Source organism: Penicillium manginii, assembly GCF_028828005.1.
Source record: "Penicillium manginii strain IBT 31320 chromosome Unknown utg000002l:1.0-5564898.0:1.0-5567710.0, whole genome shotgun sequence".
Taxonomy (NCBI): Eukaryota; Fungi; Ascomycota; class Eurotiomycetes; order Eurotiales; family Aspergillaceae; genus Penicillium; species Penicillium manginii.
This window is the reverse complement of record NW_026643103.1, coordinates 946,086-969,490: the sequence shown is the minus strand read 5'-3', so window position 1 is coordinate 969,490 and position 23,405 is coordinate 946,086. Positions and strand designations below refer to the sequence as shown.

The 23,405-nt window shown below is 46.5% G+C and overlaps 9 protein-coding genes across 9 annotated transcripts; 7 read left to right on the top strand and 2 right to left on the bottom strand.

Annotated features, from left to right (window-relative positions):
* Positions 1 to 561: 561 nt before the first annotated feature.
* N7533_001648 (pyridoxal phosphate-dependent decarboxylase family protein) lies at positions 562 to 1,968 on the top strand (the record flags this gene model as incomplete). Its single annotated transcript, XM_057098298.1, has 1 exon — positions 562 to 1,968. One exon carries the CDS (start codon positions 562 to 564, stop codon positions 1,966 to 1,968), a length of 1,407 nt encoding a protein of 468 aa, XP_056963434.1.
* A 609-nt stretch (positions 1,969 to 2,577) lies between these two features.
* fgaCat (catalase easC) lies at positions 2,578 to 4,119 on the top strand (the record flags this gene model as incomplete). Its single annotated transcript, XM_057098297.1, has 2 exons — positions 2,578 to 2,766; positions 2,833 to 4,119. 2 exons carry the CDS (start codon positions 2,578 to 2,580, stop codon positions 4,117 to 4,119), a joined length of 1,476 nt encoding a protein of 491 aa, XP_056963433.1.
* A 1,047-nt stretch (positions 4,120 to 5,166) lies between these two features.
* N7533_001646 (hybrid sensor histidine kinase/response regulator) lies at positions 5,167 to 8,945 on the top strand (the record flags this gene model as incomplete). Its single annotated transcript, XM_057098296.1, has 7 exons — positions 5,167 to 5,458; positions 5,490 to 6,288; positions 6,338 to 7,021; positions 7,076 to 8,113; positions 8,172 to 8,469; positions 8,565 to 8,679; positions 8,737 to 8,945. 7 exons carry the CDS (start codon positions 5,167 to 5,169, stop codon positions 8,943 to 8,945), a joined length of 3,435 nt encoding a protein of 1,144 aa, XP_056963432.1.
* A 31-nt stretch (positions 8,946 to 8,976) lies between these two features.
* On the bottom strand, positions 8,977 to 9,840 carry N7533_001645 (type 1 glutamine amidotransferase; the record flags this gene model as incomplete). The annotated part of the gene is made up of 1 exon (XM_057098295.1): positions 8,977 to 9,840. The coding sequence occupies one exon, from the start codon at positions 9,838 to 9,840 to the stop codon at positions 8,977 to 8,979; it is 864 nt and encodes a 287-aa protein (XP_056963431.1).
* Positions 9,841 to 11,913: 2,073 nt separating this feature from the next.
* On the top strand, positions 11,914 to 13,366 carry N7533_001644 (Major facilitator superfamily domain general substrate transporter; the record flags this gene model as incomplete). The annotated part of the gene is made up of 4 exons (XM_057098294.1): positions 11,914 to 12,000; positions 12,056 to 12,158; positions 12,215 to 12,449; positions 12,502 to 13,366. Coding segments are annotated over 4 exons (1,290 nt in total), but the record flags the coding sequence as incomplete, so codon positions are not given.
* A 260-nt stretch (positions 13,367 to 13,626) lies between these two features.
* On the top strand, positions 13,627 to 14,206 carry N7533_001643 (Cytochrome P450; the record flags this gene model as incomplete). The annotated part of the gene is made up of 2 exons (XM_057098293.1): positions 13,627 to 14,011; positions 14,070 to 14,206. 2 exons carry the CDS (start codon positions 13,627 to 13,629, stop codon positions 14,204 to 14,206), a joined length of 522 nt encoding a protein of 173 aa, XP_056963429.1.
* A 510-nt stretch (positions 14,207 to 14,716) lies between these two features.
* Positions 14,717 to 16,342, top strand: N7533_001642 (putative MFS alpha-glucoside transporter; the record flags this gene model as incomplete). The annotated part of the gene is made up of 2 exons (XM_057098292.1): positions 14,717 to 14,881; positions 14,930 to 16,342. The coding sequence occupies 2 exons, from the start codon at positions 14,717 to 14,719 to the stop codon at positions 16,340 to 16,342; spliced, it is 1,578 nt and encodes a 525-aa protein (XP_056963428.1).
* A 1,233-nt stretch (positions 16,343 to 17,575) lies between these two features.
* On the top strand, positions 17,576 to 20,300 carry N7533_001641 (uncharacterized protein; the record flags this gene model as incomplete). The annotated part of the gene is made up of 3 exons (XM_057098291.1): positions 17,576 to 18,650; positions 18,704 to 19,144; positions 19,198 to 20,300. 3 exons carry the CDS (start codon positions 17,576 to 17,578, stop codon positions 20,298 to 20,300), a joined length of 2,619 nt encoding a protein of 872 aa, XP_056963427.1.
* A 1,027-nt stretch (positions 20,301 to 21,327) lies between these two features.
* On the bottom strand, positions 21,328 to 23,028 carry N7533_001640 (uncharacterized protein; the record flags this gene model as incomplete). The annotated part of the gene is made up of 2 exons (XM_057098290.1): positions 21,328 to 21,524; positions 21,594 to 23,028. 2 exons carry the CDS (start codon positions 23,026 to 23,028, stop codon positions 21,328 to 21,330), a joined length of 1,632 nt encoding a protein of 543 aa, XP_056963426.1.
* Positions 23,029 to 23,405: the final 377 nt, after the last annotated feature.

The window sequence follows — 23,405 nt, the reverse complement described above, 5'->3', positions numbered from 1 at the left end:
CTTGAAGCTAGTAATAATAACCTTGGAACATGATGAAATATGGAATGCCAGTGGCGTAACAACTTTAGCCTAGTACGTGACATACTAACTAATGGCTCGGATAAAATTGACGGCTCGGGTAAACTGAGGGGGTGATCGTCAGCATACTAAGATCTCATCCTGTGTTTGGGCAATTCTATTGACCTAGTATGCACCGGAGTTGATCGGTGATCAGGATGTACTAGTAAAGCCCGAGGCTGGCTAGCTCGAAGAGGAGAATCCGGATGCAAGTGGCTGCTGATTCAGTGTTATTTGTTTATGATTTTTGCAGAGTTAATTTCCTTTGATCTGTAATTTAAATCGAGACACTGAAAAATCTGAACATGAGGTGTGAATAATTCAATATGGAAAGGATTGGTGGATGTCCACTGGTAAATACTAGTATTATTTGCTGTAGGCCCAGGCAGGCATAAGCGATTCTTTCCGGGGCTATAAAGTGATCGGTGTTCACGCCATCTCTCTGCCTCTTTACCAAGTGGGGATCTTTGTTGTCCCCAAAACCACGGAGGAATTTGAGCAGCAATGGATCCCAATGCATGCAAAAAACCAGCGAAAGTGTTCCCCTCGAAGAGTGTAATCTCTAGACGGCCCTGCTCAGAGCAGCTTTCGCAACTGAGAAAACGCACCCAACCTTCTCTCAATCCGAGGCCAATTGAAGATGTCATAGAAGAGGCCCAGGATGTATTTTCCTTCGGGTTCAACGTTGGCCACCCTCGCTTCTTCTCATGTGTTCCCTCACCAGCGTCCAAAGTCTCCTGTCTTGGAGATGCAATGACATCTCTATTCAACCCATTCGGGGGAAGTTTGGAGGCTGGAACGGGTGTCTGTACTGTGGAACAATCGTTGATAGAGTGGATTGCGCAGCTATTTGGTCTTCCAGCTTCCGCCGGTGGACACTTTGTCTCCGGGTCATCAATGGCAACCCTCACGGCCACAATTGTAGCACGAGACCATATACTTGGGGAGTGCCAGGCAGAGCGTTCTAAGGGAGTTGCATACATCTCCGACCAAACTCACTTCTCCGTTCCCAAAGCGTTGCGAATCATTGGGATCCCGCCAGAAAATATCCGTGTGATCCCATCCGAAGCGAAGTTCCGAATGAACTCCTATAAGCTTGGTCAGAAAATCCTCGAGGATAAACAGGAAGGGAAAATACCGTTCCTCGTGGTTGGAACATGTGGCACAACGGGGAGTGGCGCCATCGACCCCTTACATGAGATTGGGGAGATCACTCGCCTACACAACATCTGGTTTCATGTTGACGCAGCATATGGTGGATCCGTCGCTTTCTCATCCACCCATCGGTCGCTTGTAAGTGGGTTGAGTAACGCAGATAGTATAGCCTGGGATGCGCACAAATGGCTCTTTCAGACACATGGATGTGGCGCTGTGATCTTTCGCGACGTGACAACCGCACTAACAAGTTTTTCAACACCGACGACACATTTCCTGGTGGATATCGACAAGGCAGATAGCTCACCGGAGGTGTGGAATTTTGGAATCGAGTTGACCCGACCAGCACGACATATGAGGTTATGGTTTTCACTGCAGGTCTTGGGAATGAAACGCATTGACCAGATGATTTCTCGCGGGTTCCATCTATCACAGCTGGTTGAGAGAGAAATCCGCAAGCTTCATGGGTGGGAAATCATATCGCCTTCCACCATGGGTATTGTCAATTTCCGATTCATGCCGGAAGGCAAACCAGATACATACTTGGATATTGTCAACAGCCGAATATCGAAAGATCTGACCGATAAAAATATTGCCCTCATTCTTACCAGTAGGTTAACTGGTGTGATATGTTTGCGAATGTGCACGATCAACCCGGAAACAACAGATGAGGATATCAAGGATGTTGTTCATGCTTTAGATGAATCGGCACAGCTTCATTCCCCAACAAGTGGACAGATACGGTCCAAGCTATGAGTTATTGGTGAACCTCCCGTGAGCTACAATAGAATAAGTCTATTATAGAAAGGAAAACCTCATAATCTAGAGTGAGTAATCGATTAATCACAGCTTCGTGATGTAATATCTTGCATAAGTAAAGGTGATCAGTAATATGAAGAAAATATCTTATCTGAATGGCTTTGGACCAAGTAAAACACACAAATCAACGATGGCTACTTCTCTGAATTGTTCTTTTTGTAAATTAAAATTTCTAAAATATCGAGCAAGCGCAAAGATCTTGATTGATTACAACTGTACAATCTAACAATTTCTTACATTGCTGATGCGCCATGGTATCGACAGTAAAGAGATGAGTGGACCAAAGATCAATCACTAAAACGCCACATCGGTTGCTGACACTGCAGGAAATAATTTCAAATTACGGCTAGTTAATACGATGGCTTAAGCGGCTTAGGGTAGAAATTAGGATAACCAATTGGGAGTAAGCTTGAACATTCTCCCAACCAAAAGTCTAGGATTCCCGCACGGAGATCTAACGCGAAATAATATATAGTAGAGCTGGTACCTCACTTACTAAGGGTCATACTGTTCTTTTTTTGAAATCAATTCTGTAGTTCCTTCGCCATGGATCCGAAACCTTCTCTCAGTTTCAAACCCTGCCCCCTCATGCAGCGAGAGGGGCCACGAACGGAAAAGAAGTATCCCCCATATACCGATTACCGATTGATAGACACACTGTCGTCATTCAACAGAGAGAAGATCTCAGAGCGAGCGGTTCATGCAAAGGGTGCCGGCGCACATGGAGTATTCGAGGTATCTCAAAACTTTCACCAAGCATGCAATCTTCGACATTCTAAAGAGGGATGATGAATATTCTAGATAACAGACGACATTTCGGATATTTGTGACATCGACATGCTACTCGGTGTAGGGAAGAAAACACCTTGCACCGCTCGATTCTCTACAACAACCTTTGAACGTGGTTCCGCAGACATGATCCGCGATCCCAAGGGAATGGCTGTGAAGTTCTTCACAGAGAAAGGCAATTGGGATTGGGTTTGCCTTAACGTTCCCATGTTTTTCATACGAGATCCCATCAAATTCCCAGCCATGATGCACGCGCAAAGGCGGGACCCGCGCACAAACCTTGTTAATCCAAATCTCTGGTGGGACTGGGTCTGTAAAAACCATGAGGCCCTACACATGGTTTTGCTCCAGTATAGTGAGTTTGGTGATATGTTCAATTATCGCAATATGAGCGGGTTTGTGGGTCACGCGTTTAAATGGGTGAAGCGGGATGGATCTTGGAATTATGTTCACTTTTTCCTCTCGTCTGATCAGGGGCCTAGCTTACAAAGTGGCGGAAAGACTAAGGACGTCAATGTGGGAGATACAGATTCGGCAACTGAGGATCTACATGATGCTATTGAACGGGGTGAATATCCCAGCTGGACAGCGCATGTGCAGGTTGTGGCCCCCAAAGACGCCCAAAGACTACCATTCAATATTCTCGATCTGACCAAGCATTGGAACTTGGGGAATTCCCCAGGTTACCCCGAAAATATCCCAATTATCCCGTCTCGACCATTCGGGAAGTTGACCTTGACGCGAAATCCCAAAGACTTTTTCACGGAGATTGAACAACTGGCGTTCTCTCCTTCGAACCTCGTTCCTGGAGTTGAACCGTCGGAGGATCCAATTCTGCAAGCGCGTTTGTTCGCGTACCCTGACGCCCAACGTCACCGGCTAGGGGCGAACCACAATCAACTACCGGCAAACCAGCCCAAAGCGAGCACAGCAAACATAGATCACAGTCCTAATACTACGGCTCAAGCCGATTTATATTCAGACACCAAACATCAAGCGTGGCTGGCCGAAACCTCTTCTCGGTCTTGGTCTGAGCCAAATGGGCAGGACTACAAGTACCCGAGGGATTTCTGGAATGTTCTGCCGGAGCTACGAGGTGCCAAGTTTCAGAACAGTATCGTGGTCAATATGTCCGAGTCTTTAGCTCAAACTCGGGCGGATGTTAGAGAGAGGGTATATCAAACACTGTGCCTGGTTGCTATCGATTTGGCTGATCGTGTGAAATATGCGACGGAAGTGCTCGTTCGCGATGCGGAGGTGGCTAGTCCAAGGACATCTCCTGGGTCAGCTAAGCTTTAAGTACCGGCATTGTTCATACATTATACAGGGAATACTAGTAGTAGTGGTGCATGAATACTAGCTCTTCACACAAGTATATCACTACCTAGGTAGTACTACTATCTACCCAGGTAGGTAGTAACTATATCCGGCTCCAGGGCTAACTCGAACATGTACGACCATAGTAGGGCGTGGAGAACAGGGCAAGTAATTTCTTTTGACGCCACCCTAGATCGTTGCGACACAAGATCTTCGGGACCTCGGGACTTTGTGCTGCAATTTATGAAGGACAATATAAGGGATTTTGTTTTCCTTTCGTAGTATTTAAGTTTAGTGGACTTCCTAAGCCGGAATTCTTCAAGTTCCAAGGTTGTAGACTTCTATCTTGGCCATGTCAAATAAAAAATGGATTAGAAATTTTTGTAGATGAATCATATATTAATGGACTACTAGTAATCTAGTGGCTATTCTATGATTTTATTTATAAAAGTTTGCTGCTCGAAATGACCGAGATTTGAATAGTTCTTTGTCGTGACTCGGCAAGAAGGGGGCTTGGCGTATCCGCGCCCCATGAATAATGAGCCCACAATGTTGTTTTGGAAGAAAGAAATCAAGAAATCAGAATTTTTTTTTTTTTTAGGTACACCTGAGGCTAAAGGTATCGGAAAATCTTTCCAATAATGAATAATTATTGAAATGAGGAACTTTTGGCAAGTTGAAGATAAAAATCTTGAGATCAAACGCATGAAATTTGATTGGCATGGGCAGAAAGTAGGTCAGATGATCAAATGCGATACCCGGAAAAAGCGGTGAACAGTCTAGACGCCCTAGTCTCGAAGGGTGATAAGGAAAACAGGTTATCGGATTTCATCTGGCAGTTCCCCCACCCCATGGAGTCAAGTTTCCCGTTGTTGTTAACTCAACACTTATCGTCTAGTAGTAATTTCTACGTGACTAAACTATAATGACAATAGACTCGAGGTCGATGTGTCCTCGTGAGACCAGGTGTGATACGGAACAGGACAGAATTCGCGACCTTTCAAGGTAGACTTTCCTCCGATTTTGCCGATGGCGCATGCTGATTTTGACATCTTCCATGCTAGATACTACTGTACATTCGAACAAGATCCTGAATCGACAAGCAGCCCCCGCCTTTCTCCCGATCCTACGCTCACTGCACTCACAAAACTTGGAGTCTATCGTTTTGGATGTAACCGTTCTTTCGTTTCCATAATTGATGGCGAACAGCAACATCTCATCGCCGAAGCAACTGCCTCGGTCTCGTTGCGCAATGGAGACAAACACCTTGATAATGACGGAATCTACCTCGGCGTCCGGACACTGGATCTAGAATGGGGGGGTCTGTCCTCATGCTATCCGCCTTTTCACAGGACAGGACTCATCGAAGATAATGAACACTCAAAACATCACTGCCAATCGAACCCGAAACATAATCCGTGATTTTACCTCGGAAGACTTCTATAAAGATCGTCCTTATGTGCAAAATTGGCCATATTTTCGCTTTTACGCCGAAGTGCCCTTATACAGTCCAGCCGGGTATGTGCTAGGCTCATATTGTGTTGTGGACAATAAGACACGCACGGAGTTTGGAGATGAAGAAGTTGCCGCTCTCCAGGAGATTGCAGATGCCATCTCCCAGCATCTTGAGAATATTCGGATTGTTCATTATAACAAACGGGGGGAAAATCTGGTCAAAGGCCTAACCAGTTTCATCAAAGGGCACGCGAAATCCGACCGCGCTGATAATTCCAACAGACTGCCAGAGTCACGGGAGAAACTGAACTTTCACAATTTGAACCCCTGGGATAGCGGCTTCCAAGCAAGTGAACCAGACGCATCCTTTGTAACGAGTAAATATAGCAGTGATGAATCAACCGTGGATCAATCATCTTCAATGACCCAAGAAGATGGGGCCCTTTCCCTTTTCTCAAATGCAAAAGACTCGGGGATGACACAACCAACTACTCAACCGTCATCACTTGCGCCAGGATCACCGGAATCGACAGAACTGTTAGCATCTGACGAGTACTTTCCTGATACAGCGATGGACAACGTGTCTGTCACTGAACGTTTGGCTGCGATCTTCTCTCGCGCCGCCATCCTCCTCAAATCATCGATGAACCTGGACGGTGTAACCTTTCTGGATGCTCGTCAAAGTGATTCGCAATTGTTAGTTCTCAGCCTTTCCTCTACCGAAACAACCCCTAACGCCATATAGTGACCTCTCCGAAATTTCTGTGAACCAAAGTTTTCCCTCCACATCCGGGTGTTTGGATTCTCAGGAAGATCCTCGGGACTGTCTTGAAGACTGTCAATCTTCCGAACACCCGCCAGATGACTCGGAAACATTATGTCGCCCTTTGAACCATTATACAGGCATACCACCCATTGATAAACCTTGTCCAGAGCCGGAACTCGCTCTATCCGAAGAATTTCTGCAAATGTTGATCAAAAATTTCCCGGACGGGCACACATTTGACATGACACGTGGGAAGACCGACACCTTGCAAGAGAAGGCTTCTGACCGGCTTGCCGATATCCTACCAGATGCGAAGTCAGTACTTTTCATTCCACTGTGGGACTGGAATAAAGCATGTTGGTTAGCCGGAACGTTAGTATGGACGAATGATCATCGCCGCCCGTTGGGTATTGAAGAACTACATTACTTCAAAGTTTTTGGTGATTCCATTATTTCTGAGGTCTCACGGGTGCATTGGAACGCAAATGAGAGATCCAAATTTGATTTCGTATCATCTATAAGCCACGAGCTTCGGTCCCCGCTGCACGGCATACTTGGAAGCACGGAATTGGTGCAATCCTTGCCACTACCGTCTCCCCAGCGTGATATGATGAAGATGATAGAGAGATCGGGCCTGACCTTGCTGGACACGATTGATCAGCTGTAAGTTTGACTCATTCATATCGCGGCGTTGCTTTCTAACTGATCTGTTTATAGACTAGAGTATAGCAAGATAAACGACCTGGCGACTCAAGATTCAGGTGATACCAAAGACCAGAGCGGCATAGAGAATCGAGACACCGACTTCGACCTTGGCATACTAGTCGAAGACGTAGCCGCCGTTCTTTGCGCTGACCAAAAGACGCAACATGTTACCCATATCCCGGTTGCACTCTCTGCCTCTGGTCCTAGCGCAGAAGCCCATTGCCAACGCCCTGGCCGCAGTGATGAAGTCTCGGTGACAGTCCAAATTGAGCAGCTCGATTCGTGGATGGTGCAATCCGCTGCCGGTGCGTGGAAAAGAATACTGATGAATATTATCAGTAACGCAATGAAATGGACTAAGAATGGCCTCATTGAGGTGTCACTATCAAAAGTGAGGCCAGAAGGTCGCCACGGCCATTTTTCCGCCCATGTATGTGTCAGAGATACAGGGTGTGGGATCTCACGCGACTTTCTTAAGGACATGCTATTTTCTCCCTTTTCGCAGGAGGACCCACTTTCGTCCGGTATTGGCCTTGGCTTCAACATCGCACGCAAATTGACCACGTCCCTTGGAGGTACCATTGACGTCAAAAGCGAACTGGGTGCAGGCACCCAAGTGGATATTCTGATACCCATCACAGCTGCTCAATGTGTCGAAACAATTCATCCTCGCTCCTCGATCACAAACTCTTCCGTTACACCAGCGTTGATTAACGCATCTATTGTCGGACTTCAGCTTCATCCAGAGGAGGACGAAGTTCCGACGGGAATTCTAAGCGCCAATGCAAAACGGAAGTTATCCATCCGCAACGCCCTCATGGGCGTGTTCATGACACAATTGGGCTGGCAACTGTCACCACGGAAATTTCCCGACAGAATGCATGGCGATGTGACGATTATCGAGGAAACTGACCTGAGCGAGATGTTAATCGAAAGCCCACTTCTTATAACTGACCCTCAGCACGTTCGAGAGTTCTTTATCGTTCTCGGCGATAATACATCGTTACTGACTGATGATCTCCCCGCACACATAATCCGCGTGTCTCCGCCGTGAGTTATAATGATACCTTTCTCTAGGCATGGTTGAATTAACTGACCATCTATGAAGGTTTGGTCCAAGGAGCCTCTTTGACGCCGCCGAAAGATTCCTGAAAGTCTTCAAGGCACCGATACATTTGGACCCGACAGACGTGGCTCCCATTTCCGCCTTATCAGTAAATCATCCGCAAATATCAACTTCAGCCACAGACCAAATTCCCACGAAAACTGTTGATTGTTCTTTAACCGAGCACAACCATATCCAATCCCCACCTCTCGATACCCTTGAACTTCCCGCCCCAACAACAAACTCTTCAGGAAACCACATACGTGTACTGATTGTGGATGATAACGACATCAATCTGAAGGTTAGTATGCACTCAACAAAGATTCTGTGTAGTGAAATCCGCCTTGTCCCGTTGTCTGGATTTTTCAAGCTAGAAGCTAACTGTGATACGATAAGATTATGTCTACATTCATGCGCAAAATTGGCTTCCACTACGATACGGCCTCGAATGGACGCATAGCCCTTGAGAAGTATGAAACTTCTAAACTACGATATACCTTCGTTTTGATGGGTAAGCCCGGATTCCATACACAAAGCTCCTTTGAGGTTGGTCTATTGACAATGCCAGATATCTCTATGCCCGTGATGGATGGATTGGTCGCTACAAGAAAGATACGGGAATACGAAATGGGCAATGGACTCAAGTCAGCTTGCATTATGGCTGTCACGGCGGTTGCATCTAATGATACTCGAGTGGCAGCCTTCAAGGCTGGGGTCGATGACTTTTTGGTCAAACCTTTGTCCCTTAAAAGACTTCGCGAGTTAATGCAGGTTTGATTCATTTATGTTGATGATAATTTTCCCAACTTCAACTTTTTTCAAATCCCATATCATCATCGTCGTATACGAACAGCCTCAAAATAGCCTTGGCAACCTCCACGCCATCATGCTCTAGATGGGCTGTCTCGGCTGCGCGATTCGCATGATCGAAGTCTTGGATCCCACCACCATCGACTCGGATTTGGATCTGTCTTTTCACCATGTCCTCGTCAAATGCCAAATGTGCCTGAGAGGTGAACAACCGATTTGCGATGTATAGGCCTTGAATAGGTGTGTGCTCAGTGCGTCCCCAGCATGTGATTTCGGACCCCGGAGATAGCATTTTGGGACCTGCGGATTCGGCAGTTGGCGGCAAGACAACTTGGTCCTGATGCATCTGGTGTAAATGTACATGGTCTTCGCGTGTGCGGAACAGCCGTTGTCCAACAGGCGTCAGGGTGATTCGGCAGTGACCTAGTTCCCAATCTTGTGAAGGAGCCGGCCCGACGGAGCCGCCAAGAAGACGAGCGAGTAGCTGGTGGCCAAAGCAGACACCCAGGAAATGAAAATCAGGACGCTGGATCCAGAGATTTCTGAGAAGCTCTAGAAGGTCGAGTATCCATTGATTGTTTCCGTGCGCATCATACACACTGCCCGTTATCAACAGCCCGTCAAAACGGTCAAAATCCTTTACTGTTGGAACCCGACCCCCATAGTCGGAAACGACGAAAACTTGGTCTGTTTCCACGCCCAGAGGTGGGTGATGAGCGCCACCGGCTTTGGAAAAGTGTTCATGGATGATTCGGCCAAAGGATCCTCGCGCAGAATATGTGTCTGGATGAGGTTTGTCGGTCTCGAGGACCATCAGACGTATAACAGGCGCCGAGGGAGTGGGTTTGTAGGTCTGATCCATTTTGAATGCCTGTTTTCTTTGCGCAGGGAAGGGAAATATAGAGAATTGTGATGGCGAGTGGAGGGTGGACTCAGTGAAATGGGACTGATGGAGGAAGGCAACAATCAAACGTCATGTCTGCTTCTTGCCAATGCTAATGCCAAGTGGCTCGGCAGTTGGTTTTTGGTAGTAAGATAATGTCATGAGTCTCGATAATCATAGCCGACCCACCTAGGTACGCTTCCAAGTCTTGCTGAGGACGTCTTGGCCTGTGGTTTTATGGTTATGATGTCATATTATTCGTAGGGCTCCACCGCAGTCCCGTCGCGATTTATGATGTCCATTCGGACTCATGAAATTTATCCTTCCAAACAGGTACCACATGAGTGTAAGCTCTCTTTGTCACTTCACTTGCTGCCTTTCAAGATCAGCTCAAGATTAGCTCAAGATTAGCTCAAGATTAGAGTTTTGATTGGATGCGCTGCTGATGATTGGTCCACTGGTAGATTGGGGTGCTTCGAAAAAAACTCCAACAGATTTTGAATGTCGTCCACAATATTATCCAAAAATTAAAATTTACTATTGGCTGACGACTAGAACAAGTAACAGACGCCGAGCTGTGCAGATTACATGGATCTGCTGGCCATATGCGACCGGAGACAGACAATAATCAGGGAGTGCTCCGGCACGTGGAGTTAGACCCTGCTCGTTGTTTGCCTCAAGCATCGGCAAAGTCTTTCGTGCCCATGGTCTATGTTACTAGTAACTACGACATCATTTTGTCCAGTTTCTACGGGGCTGGATAATGAATTAGCCAAGTGATCATTGGACTACCGTAGCTATCCTTGACTGTTCTGATATGTTCTACCCAGTGCTTATGACGGATAAGAATTCTGGGAGCGCTGAGGAAATGCAAACAATACAACCTACTAGTTCCAGCATTGTGGCAGCCGACAACACCCAAGATGACAGAAATCTGGTCTTGCGTTTTGGATTTTGAAGCTTCGAAGATGCGACTCAAGTTCACGTTGAAGGTAGTATGAACACCTGGCTGAGAATCTTCAAATGTTACAAGGTACCGACCGGTAGCCTGGTGTTATCCAAAAAAGAAATCTTAGAATAAAATCAGTACGCCTGACTCGAAGAACGGTGTGACTAAGGAATGTACTAACATCCCTAGAGGAAATTCAAGTTTGAAATTCAAGATGGCTCATCACCCTTACCGTTGGTCATTTTCCGAATCCATAGACATTGTTATACTGAGTGATGAGTTGCCACCTGGGAAGGACCTTCTGAGTGGGGAGTTGCAAATTTCAAGGCGACCGACTATAAAAAAGCTATCTTTTGTTCAAGTCGACCTTGGGAATCGCAGACTTTCGTAAATTGGCAATTGTAAGACAATAAATTTAAGTCGTCTCGTACGAGTATTATGATCAAGACCAAGGCCTGCAGTGCTATGAGAACCCCAAGTTTCACAAGTGAGATTATCAGCAGAGAAACGGTTTCCTGCCTGCCAGTAATTTACATTCTCTGTACTAGCTAAATTGCTGTAATGTGATATCTTGTGCATGGATGTACCCAAAGACCACTCAACTAAAACAAATGTTTTTCGGGCTTCATCAATACTGCAATACATTAGGACTAACGTTGTGCTATAGCTGGTAGTACCCGGGTGGCCTGATAGATTTCCGAGGCTCTTTGTTTACTGATTTACTCAACTATTCATCCGAGCAACTTATCCCAGCAATCTACATACCTATATAGTTGATATCTTGTTTTGTTTTTCTTTTCCCGCGCCTGTTGGTATCTTCTTGAGGACTTGGTGCCTGGGGTGTTGTGGGTCAGGTAGTTAGTAGGTAGGTTGCCGTCACAGTGTTCCTCTCCACCACCAATGCCATAACTTTCTCCATTCATTACCTCCCGGTAAATCTTCTGGTCAAAATACTTCAAGATTCATTCTCTTCTGTTTTGCCCAGGTGGCTGATATACCAGTCCTCTACCTAGGCACTCTCGGGTAAATCTCTAACACCAGGCCCGTCTTTCTGCATCTTTCGATTATTCCATATTTACACCCACTCCACACTACCATCAGTTCCTACGGGTGCCACAATGGAGTTGAACGAGGCCAGCCCACCCGGGCGAAGCAAATTCCGCCTTTGCATTATTATGATAGCGCTTTCGGTGAGATATCGCCCTGCAAGAGAAGTGTTTATCTTCTACTAATCCCATGATCCAGTTATCGATGTTTATTGCTGCACTAGATCAAAGTATCATGGCCACTGCGATTCCAACAATTGCTGCACGGTCTGGCAGCGCTTCCGGGTATATTTGGATAGGTGGTAGGTGGGGACTCTATTCACCTTGCTAGGATGGTCATAGCTCACTCATGTTATAGGCGCATATCTTCTGGCAAATGCAGCATCAGCATGTATTTGGGCTAAGCTTTCTGATATTTGGGGTCGAAAACCCCTCTTACTCCTAGCAGTCGGACTTTTCTTTGTGAGCTCAATTGTATGCGCGACGGCGATGGGAATAGATATTCTCATTCTCGGTCGCTCTTTGCAAGGCGTAGCAGGTGGCGGCTTGCTCCAAATTGTCACAATTATCATCTCCGATTTGTTCAGTGTCAGGTATGATACTACCATAGGCTGCATTGAAATTTATAATTGATCGTTGTAATAGGAAACGGAGCCTACACCTCGGCCTGATGAAGCTCATGTGGGCCTTTGCTGCCGGGGTTGGGCCTTTGCTCGGTGGTGCCTTCTCCCAATATGTCACCTGGAGATGGACATTTTGGATCAATTTGCCGGTCTCAGGTATTGCATTTGTTCTGATTTTCTTCTCCTTGGATGTTCACAATCTAAAAATGAATCTTCTAGACGGCATACGAGCAATTGACTGGTTTGGTAGTCTCTTCTTCCTTGGCTTGACCCTTATGCTTTTGTTAGCGCTAAATTTTGGTGGTGTGACGCTTGCCTGGGGATCACCACAAGTCATTTGCTTGCTTGTTTTTGGGATTCTATGTTTTTTGCTGTTCATTTACAGCGAGAAAAAGATCGCAAAGTACCCCTTGATGCCTCTTTATATCTTCACTCGAATTTCAAACACTGCTACGTTGTTGGTGACATTTGCACACGGGGTTGTCAGTGCTTTCAAACTTGAAATCCTCAGCTATACTTTACTGATAGACATGCAGGTGTTTATCGCGGGAGAATACTACATACCCCTCTACCTACAATCGGTTCATGGATCCTCACCAATGAGATCGGGTATCCTCGTCCTTCCACTAGTCATTATGGAAGCAGTGTCCGGCGTGCTCACTGGCATAATAATAGATCGCACAGGTCACTATCTACATCTGATCTGGATCGGCCTAATTTTAATGACCGTTGGTAATGGGCTCTATATTAACCGCTCCAGCCTGAGATGGACAATGCCAAGCCTGGTAATTTCCCGGAAATGTATCACAAACTGCGATCAAGTATGCTGGACCAACTTGCCGGGGACGAAAAGATATCCCATAGACCTTCATCAAAAAAACGCCTAGATTTGGCCAGTGAGTTTTTGGATCATTTCGGTCAGTCTCGTTGCCCTTTGATCTTTATTTCATTGTGAAAAATCCAAATTGACTGGAAAAAGTTTCGACCTGAGATACATTTGGCAAGTTTCTCCCTGTCCATCTGTTATACGACATAATGGTCACACTTTTCTCATTATTACATATTAGGTATCGTTTTCTCATTCGTCCTGTTGTATCTCTCCCGCAAGCCCAAAGCCCAAGCAAGGCTTCGGGAAGAGCTTCATCCGATGAAGGAGTCATTTTGCTTTCTCGGTGGCACAGAAACCGCACTTCCATCTGCAAAGTCACTAGAGTCTCTCCCTTACTTCAACGCCGTGCTCAAAGAGTCCATCCGTCTACGTGGAAATGTCCCCACCTCAAACCCACGCGTTACTCCGGCTGGTACATCAACAAAATTGGGCCCTTACGGAAACATCCCACCGGGTGTTAGGGTCAGTGCATTTGCCTGGTGTCTACATAGAAATGAAGAAGTATTTCCAGATGCAGAGGCTTGGCTACCCAATCGATGGCTCGATGACGATCAGCAGTTTGCACATCAAGAGCAGGATCGATGGTTTTGGGCATTTGGAACTGGCAGCCGACGGTGCTTGGGTCAGAACCTGGCTCTTGAAAGTAAGTCGATCATCTGAAATTTCAAACCCCGTAGCCGCTGACATTTTTTATCAAATAGTGCTACGCTTCTCGATGGCAGCAATATTTAGCAACTTTGAAGTATCAATCCATGATGATACTCGTTTCATGGACGCATCTGGATTCGTAACTGGCAAAGGAGGTGAAAGACTGGAGTTGATTTTCAAGCACTTCTAGGGACATGAGGTATTGCCACATTGGCCTGATATTACCGAGAATGGTAGGCAGTCAAACAGAGCCCTGGAGATAGACTCGGAGGGATTTCAAGTTCAAGCTCCAGCCTTGGGGGGGCTTGCCCCCGCAGCGCCTTGACAGCAACGCGAGCCCGTGAGCTACAGCAGCCTGAGATTTTGCATACCAAATTTAAAAATAACACAATTTTGAAAGAAAAAAAACTTATATACACAATGGGCCGACCGTGGCGTGCCGAAAATTCACTGAGAATCACAGGCACGAGTCAGAAACTTTTCGTTCCGTTCGAATGCCAGTTCTTCACCTAGCCTCCAAGGTCCTCAGGCTAGACTCGGTCCTGCTATCTTCGGCCCTCTCCGCTGTTCTCCATCGCGATTGAATCATTTGTCCGTCAACGCTGCAGCCCGCTGCCAAGGCTTGGCATCGGCATATATCAATTTGCTTTTTCACTTGGATTTTTCTTTCATGAGATTCAAATGAAATTTGATTGGGATTATGGTATCTGAAAAGCAGACAACCGTAGTTGAATACATTTCGTCCAGTGATAGGGAGGATGCGGAGTTATCATTTGAGTTCAGCAAACAGGAACATGCTCTTGGCTGGTGGGATGCCATGCGTTTGCATTACCCCGCCATTGGCTGGGGAATTTTCATGAACCTGGTCAGTCAGTCCATTGCTCACAGAAATATTCAGTACTTATGATTCTAGGCAACTGTTCTCAAGGGGATTGACGGAGGAATCGTTCGCAGCCTTGTTGGACTTCCCGTCTTCAAGGAGACATACGGATACAACAACAATGGGAAATACATAATTGCCGCGCAGTGGTTATCGGCCTTCAATTATGCCAATCTTCTAGGTGCTATTGTCGGTGCTGTTTTGTCTGGAATGGCGTATGACCGCTTCGGGCCCCGATGGGTGACGGCAAGCTGCTGTGTGCTCTCAATTGCGTTCATCTTCTTGCAGTTCTTTAGCCACTCACCAGCTCAACTTTTCATTGGGGAGCTGATCAACGGCTGTATTATTGCATTTTATCCCATTTGTGCATCAGCATATGTCGGCGAAGTCACCCCTCTCGTACTTCGCGGATTTGCTGCCACTATGACTAACCTTGCCTTCTCAATTGGCTCCCTACTCGCTAGTGGTATCCTCAAGGGCACGGAGTCCATGGACAGCAAGTGGTCGTTCAAAATTCCTATCGCGACCCAATGGGCCCTTCCATGTATCATGCTCTTACTGGTGCCTCTGTGTCCGGATCCACCGTACTGGTTGTGTCGCAAGGGTCGTTATGAAGACGCTACAGCCTCGCTGCGCCGCCTTGGGACCTCAGCTTTGGATACGCCTAAGAAGCTAGCACACATAAAGGAGACGCTTCGCTTGGAAAAAAGTCACCCGGGCGAGCGGTCCAATTACATTGATTGTTTTCGAGGCTCTAATCTCCGTCGCCTTATGATTTGTGTTATGGCATACGATATGCAAGCGTTTACTGGCAATGTCTTCTTTCTTAGTTATGCCGTGCATTTCATGGAACTGGCCGGACTCGATGCGTCGGATGCATTCTCCATGAATATTGGTCTCACCGCACTGGGACTGTTAGGCACTTGCATAGCATGGTTTCTACTCTCCTACGTCGGCCGGCGAACCGTGTATATTTTTGGATGTTCCACCCTGGCTGTTGTGCTATTCGCCATTGGTGCGGTGGATCTTGCCCCGCGGCAATTATCTACCACGTGGGCGCAGTGCGGCTTGATGCTACTTTGTACTTTTGTGTATGATATGAGCTTGGGACCATTCTGCTACGTGTTATTGGCCGAGGTATCCTCGGCGAAACTTCGCGGACTTACAATCGCACTCTCAACGGTGACTTGCTTTATCTGGTCGATTGTATTTGCCGTTGTCATACCATACGCCATGAATGAGGACGAGGGTAATTGGCGTGGCAAGATTGGATTTTTGTTTTCGGGCCTCAGTTTTCTAAGTGCGCTCTATTGCTTCTGGTGTATACCCGAGACAAAAGATCGTACATTTGAGGAACTGGATATCTTGTTTGATCGGAACATCCCAAGTCGCAAGTTCAAGCATTTCAAGGTAGATGTTGATGTTTGCGGAAGACGTCTAGAGTGATGCTTTAAATGTATGAAAAAAATTCCAAGTTTATAAATTAGAATGCAGGAAAGTAACTTATGGGCATGTTGAGGATCCAATAGAATTGACCAATGCTATGATGGTTGAGATAGATACATCCTTCCGTCAAATGGTAGTAAATCTTGAAGACGCATATTAGTTAACGTGTTTCACTACCGAGTGGGCCACCCCTGGACCTTTTGCAATATTCGAACCCAGGGCTTGAATCGTACTAGTAACGACCCCGGGGCCTTGGAAGCTTCAGCTAGTATATTATTTTATATAGCGAGTAATCAAAGTGTATTCTAGCTACGGTATTATTAGTTACAAGCTTGGAATTGGAAATAATTGAGTATCTCAAGTTTCAAGGTTGGTTGTTGAGTAAGCACTAGTTAGTTATTATTTAATTAGTTCGTACTTGGAGTTATAATTTTCAAGACTATCATATTCTTATGTGTTCAAAAATAGGGCGACCGACTCGGTACTATTGAAACACCACGACCGTGACGTTAACTATCTCGCACCTTTCCTGGTGCTGCCCTCCAGGGCTGTCTTTCCGTGACTTTATCCTCTCTCCAGACTACGTATCGCGTGTGCATTGCACTTATCTCCAAGGTTTCTATAACCAGGATTCCATCACACTACCATGAAGTTCTATAAACTAATAGATACTAAATCTATTTGATTTATAGTATCTATTATACTACTAGTAGTATCAGCCACCCCGGCACTCATCCTATTCCTGATCTGTACAACAGTTATCGGTCCTCCAGTAGGTACCCTTTCTTCGAGAACCTGGGCAACCTCAGCCTCGATAGAAACATGATTAAATCAAAAAGAAAATGGGGTTCAACTTTTTCAGGTTGCTCTGAAGCCTCGGGTTAGAGTTACGCCGTGATGATACGCCAAATATTTTGCCAAGAGGTCGACCGTGACAAAATGCGGGGTGAAGTTACACCCCGGCTCTTCAGCTCCAAAAGCCTCCCAGCGAGATATTACTTTAGGAAACGATTTTCTCATTGGAGTCTTGGCGATTGTGGGATCGTCATGATTTTCGGTATAGTTGGGACCGACGTTGTGCGGGAAATCACATCTTGCTTTGGTCAATTTGCCCGGATCTTTTAATGCGGGGTTGGACGGCCTTCCCAGTGTTTCAACCAATGAGATAGAGATACCCTGAGAAGTTTCCATATAAAATGGCTTCAAGCAGCTACAGATGAATACCAAAACAACATGGCTCTTTCAATTTCTCAGGTCTCATTTGAGCACCATCGAACAGCCTTAGGCATAGGGGAGACTTCTCCCCGGATTTCCTGGCGATTTGATGGGCAAGTCTCAGATTGGAATCAAGCATCATATGATATTGAAATTCAAAAGCCAGGAAAGCATGCAGAGACTTTCCACGTAGATTCTGCGGAGTCTGTTCTTGTTCCATGGCCCAGTGATCCTCTAGAGTCAGGAGAAGAAGCGACCGTTCGGGTTAAATCGTCTGGGGGCAGAGGCAACCCATCTACATCATGGTCGCATCCTGTGTCTGTTGAACCGGGGCTTCTCAGTCCCGAAGATTGGCAAGATGCGGTTGTTTTGGCATCTGAACGAGCTACTGAGGTTAACGCCACCCATCGACCAATCTATTTTCGAAAGGACTTTGAATTGGGAGGTGATATTACTTCGGCAAGATTGTACATCACCGCGTTAGGACTATATGAGGCTCGTCTGAACGGCCAGCGTGTTGGTGATCATTTTCTCGCTCCAGGATGGCAGTCGTACATGCATCGCCATGAGTACAATACTTACGATGTGACCGATCTTCTCAGAGATGGAGAGAATACTATCGGTGTGACTGTAGGTGAAGGCTGGTACTCAGGACGACTGGCGTGGGAGAACAATCGGAATATATACGGCGATACGCTAGGCGCGCTTTGTCTACTCTCAGTAACGAATTCCAACGGCACAAAGACATACATCTCTAGTGACACAACCTGGAAGTCTAGCACGGGCCCCATATTGTCTTCCGAGATTTATGATGGGGAGACGTATAATTCTAGGCTGGAGCAAAAGGGATGGGATTCTCCGGGCTTTGATCAGTCAAGCTGGCTGGGTGTCCGTGAGCTCAAATTTTCTAAAGATGTTCTCGCTGCCCCGGATGCACCACCAGTGAGACGCGTCGATGAGCACAAACTTGAGAATGTTTTTTCTAGCGCTTCGGGAAAGACAGTGTTGGATTTTGGGCAGAACTTGGTTGGCTGGCTGCGTATCCGCGTCAAAGGGCCTCGAGGGCAAAACATCAGTTTTGTTCACACTGAAGGTATAATCCTATGACAACTAGTTGCCTATTAACCACCTGCTAACTTCCACTAGTTATGGAAAATGGAGAGGTCGCAACACGCCCTCTTCGTACCGCCAAAGCAACAGACAACTTCACACTTTCAGGCGGGGATGATGAGTGGGAACCGTCATTCACATTTCACGGCTTCCGATATGTTCAGGTCGAAGGATGGCCAAATGAGACTAAGCTTGACGCAGATTCAGTCACTGCGATCGTTGTTCACACGGACATGGAGCAAACTGCATTCTTTGATTGCTCTGACTCCCTCCTAAACCGGCTCCACAAAAATATCCTTTGGAGTATGCGTGGCAACTTTCTAAGTATCCCTACAGATTGTCCTCAGCGTGATGAACGCCTTGGCTGGACAGGTGACATTCATGCATTTAGTCGAACTGCAAATTTTGTTTATGACACGGCTGGCTTTCTCCGCGGGTGGCTACGTGATGCGCGCTCGGAGCAAGAAGAGAACAACTGTGAGGGAATTTCCGTCTCTACAAACGCTGATTCTCACTAATCAAAACTCCAGATGCCCCGCCATATGTTATTCCAAATGTTTTGGGAGAGTCGTCGGCTACATCAATCTGGGGAGATTCGATTGTGGCCGTACCTTGGCAACTTTTCCAATCTTTTGGTGATAAAAAGATGCTTGAAGAGCAGTATGCAGGAGCCAAAGATTGGATTGATAAGGGAGTCCTTAGAAACGAGGTCGGGTTGTGGAATCGCTCGACCTTCCAGTACGCTGATTGGCTGGACCCTAAGGCACCCCCGGACAATCCAGGCGATGCGACAACGGACAAGTATTTGGTTTCCGATGCATATCTGATCCACAGCACTGAACTTGTGGCCAATATGTCCAATCGCCTTTCGCTTACCGAAAATGCCGAGAAATACTCCAGTGCTCGCTCTAAGTTGACCAAAGCCTTCCAAGATGCCTGGGTCTCCCAGAATGGAACTGTCGCAAATGAGACACAGACAGGTCTCACATTACCGTTGTATTTCCGATTGTTTTCTGATCCAGCGCATTATACCTCTGCTACGGAGCGACTTGTCAATCTCGTGAAGGGAAACGAATACAAAGTTGGAACAGGATTTGCCGGGACTCATATCCTCGGGCATACACTATCCGAATACGGCGCGGCGGATTCTTTCTATGGTATGTTGATGCAAGAAGAAGACCCGGGCTGGCTCTTCCAAGTCGTGATGAATGGAACCACCACATGGGAACGTTGGGACAGCATGCTGGCAAATGGAAGTGTCAACTCAGGGTCGATGACCTCTTTCAATCATTACGCCGTCGGATCGGTGGGAAGCTGGATCCACGAAAATATTGGTGGGCTAACTCCTTCCGAGCCTGGCTGGAAGAAGTTTAATGTCGAGGTACGACCTGGGGGTGGATTGAGTGAGGCCACAACCAAGTTCACAAGTGCATATGGCCTCATATCCACGCATTGGACAGTCAAAATGAGCAAAGAAAGTGACAAATGTTCGAAGAAAGAAAAGATCTTTCGTTTGGTTGTTCAGGTGCCTCCCAATAGTCAGGCTACCATTCAGATGCCCTCCTCCGGCTCTGAGAGGAAGCCTGTCGTGGTAGGGTCGGGAGTGCACGAGTATACTAGCTGTGTGGCCTAGCCAATCGCCGTAGATTAAATCATCGATTACTTTTGCATGCTACTAGTGAACTTAAAAACATGGTGTCTTATTCTATCAGATTTACCACTGCATATTTCCAAGCCTCGTAAGTGATCACGGACTGTCCGTCCTAGTGACAAAGAATAGCCCACGATAGTACCCGTGGCTTACTCGGGCCCTTGGAAATCCTACCAAATAAGCATAAAATCCGATCGTGAGCCCCATACGTCTATACAATGTGTATTCCGCAAAGACAGCTACTACAGGACGATGGATCGGTAGATAGATAGATAGATGACTATGGGAGGTATGACCTGAGGTTATCTACATACAGTGGTGTAGGCTGACTCAGTCATGTGGGTGCTTGGCCACCCAGGCACACAAAACAACAGCAATGCTCGGTTGCGTTTTTAAAGAAGACTCCACAAAACACCCCGTTCCACGTAAACGGCGATGACCAGAGTGACGTATTAGCCGATACCTACTGGGGTGTTCCTGGGTTCAATTATTCTAAACACAATATTGCCCTGGCAATCATGGACTGGGCAGAGAATGGAATCGTGCCTGATTATCTTGTTCCCACCAAGTGGTGGTTCAATGATAATCCTGCTGGTGGTATAGAGATCCAAAGACCTATTTTTCTTATCCCAAACTTGCTCTCTGCAATGAGAGTGTAAATACTAGCCTTCTAGATAATTCTCAATGCGTAGAATTGTACTAGGTGTTGTGATATGACAGTGCTGCAAAATCCTAGCGTCAAGAAAGGTGAAGAAAGATTTTCCTAGCGCTACCAGTTTTATTCAACACCAAGTGCATCTTGATTCCGGTGGCATCAAGTAGTACAAAGTAATAGCTTCAAGTTCCTTGCACTGAATTACTGCCTATAATATTCGTCGTAGAGTTCAATTAAATTTACATATAATAGTACTAGTACATGATATCACCGGCACGTTGTACAAAGTAACTATCAAGAGATGACATACCACTTTGTCTGCCACCAGCTCCTCACCACTTTGTAAATAAACTTTCAGTGGGCGGCAAGTCCATGACTCTCAACCAGATTCCAGTAGGGTTTGGCAATAGATCTTCGAGCAGCTTTGCCAATTTTGATCCACAGGAAACAACCACTCCAGAAAAGTATTCCCAGCACTGCTATCAGAATGAATGTATTCTCAAGTCCCATGTTTGTTATCATGGGGTTGACCGCATATGCGAAAGCAAAGCCTAGTTATACCTTGTCAGGGTGTTCAAGTCCCAACGTTCAATCGAGTCCCCGGACAGATCAAAACTTACCGATTGTGTTACGGATCAGGATAACAGTCACAATAGACTCTCCCGCCAACTCCTTTTGACTGTCAATGATGTAGGTAATAGCTAAGCCAGATCCCATCGGCAATGTAACGCAGATGAGTGCCATTCCAATGACAACTCCAATCCATGGAATATGGTGACTTGCTCCCACTCCATAAAGAAGGCAACCCACAGGATGGGCGAGAATAGGAATCAAGAACATCCAGAGACGGTCCTCGGGCTCCTTGATACCATGTCTCCTTCTGGCCAGCTTTATCGCAAGAATGTCACTGAGCCAGCCGCTGAAGTAGCACCCAATCGACACTCCTATCACACTCGCGAAGTAGCTAAGGCCGATCGCCTCTGTGCTAAAATTATAGGGCGCACCACCCAGAACTTCCGCCAAGGAGCCGCCCAAGACATTGTACCAAGCGAGAATACTTCCAACCAGAAGACCGGAGAAGATGAGTGTGGGGAATAGTAAAAGTCGGAAGGACAGTGTGATTGACCGAAAGAAATTGAATGGCTGAGAGGGGTGTCTGAATCCCCAGAATTTCAGTTTTTGGACGTATGTTTTGACTTCGTACATCTGCTCAGCAACCGCAGGGGGAGTATTGGAGCCCTCTGGATCTTTGGATTCGCCGACAATCTTCTCGCAAGCGTTATGCGCAGTCTCAAGGCTGCTGGCATCTTTGGGGTTAGAAAATATTGGTTCTTGAATGTTCACTTGGCGGAAGAACATTGTTTCTTCAAAGGTGAAGAAAGTCGTAATTGTGAAGCAAAGGCAAATAATCGCCAGGATGTATTGGATCCATCTCCACCCGAACCTCTCAGCAACGAATCCACCAGCGATAGGTGACAAGAAAGCACCACACCACAAAGTCCAATTATAAATGCCCATATGAAAGCCCCGGTCATGAGCAAAGTGAATATCCGCAATACAAAGCTCGATCAAGGCTTCTTGAGGTGAAACGAAAATTCCAAGAAGGATTCGATTGGCGTACCATTCGCCCACCGACGAGATATAAGCAGACCAGACCTGCAACAGTGATGCCCCTAGCATACCAACTAGGAAAACTGGCCGACGTCCAAAGTCCTGCGCTAAGTTCTGGGTCAAAAGGGTTCCCCACCCCATGAAGAGATACATGAGGCCGTTTCCTGTGCTGAGGTCTGCTACGGAAATACCCGTGTCTTCTGAGATAAGGAGGTATGATGACGACAGGCCACTGATGAGGGCGGCGGCAAAGAAACACCAAGCCATTTGGCAGGTACTGCTCAAAGACTTGCGGCTGCGGGACCAATTGAGAGGGTCGTCTGGATGAGAGCTCGGGCGAGGAATCAAGACGATATCTTGTTGCTCTTTGTTGTGCCTCGGGTTGAGGTTGTGGTCAACATCCACCTGCTGGACCGTTCCGGGAATGGGAAGAGGATCATTCATATTTCTTATTAGGTCGTGTACTAGCAGATACAGCTGGTTCCGTTTTCAGTATGTCTGTCGCTGAAGGTTTGTTTCAATTTCAACGCTGAATAGCTAGTACGTACCGTGGTCAAACCGGAACCGGCTGGCAGGTAAATTTCTCTTTATTGCAGGAATTGTGTGAATTGCGGACAAGAGTTATATAATATCCGTGCATGCCAGCCCCCAGGTGCTCCAGAATAGTTATAAAGCTTCGGGCAGACCTTCACTCGAAATGTCTTATCAGACACGGCTCGAGTCCGGGGATAAACAAAAACTACCCAACTTGAATACAGGTTTTGGGGTAACAAATAACCAGAGCCCTGGCCATATTGATACCAGTGCACGCTGCCAAGTGA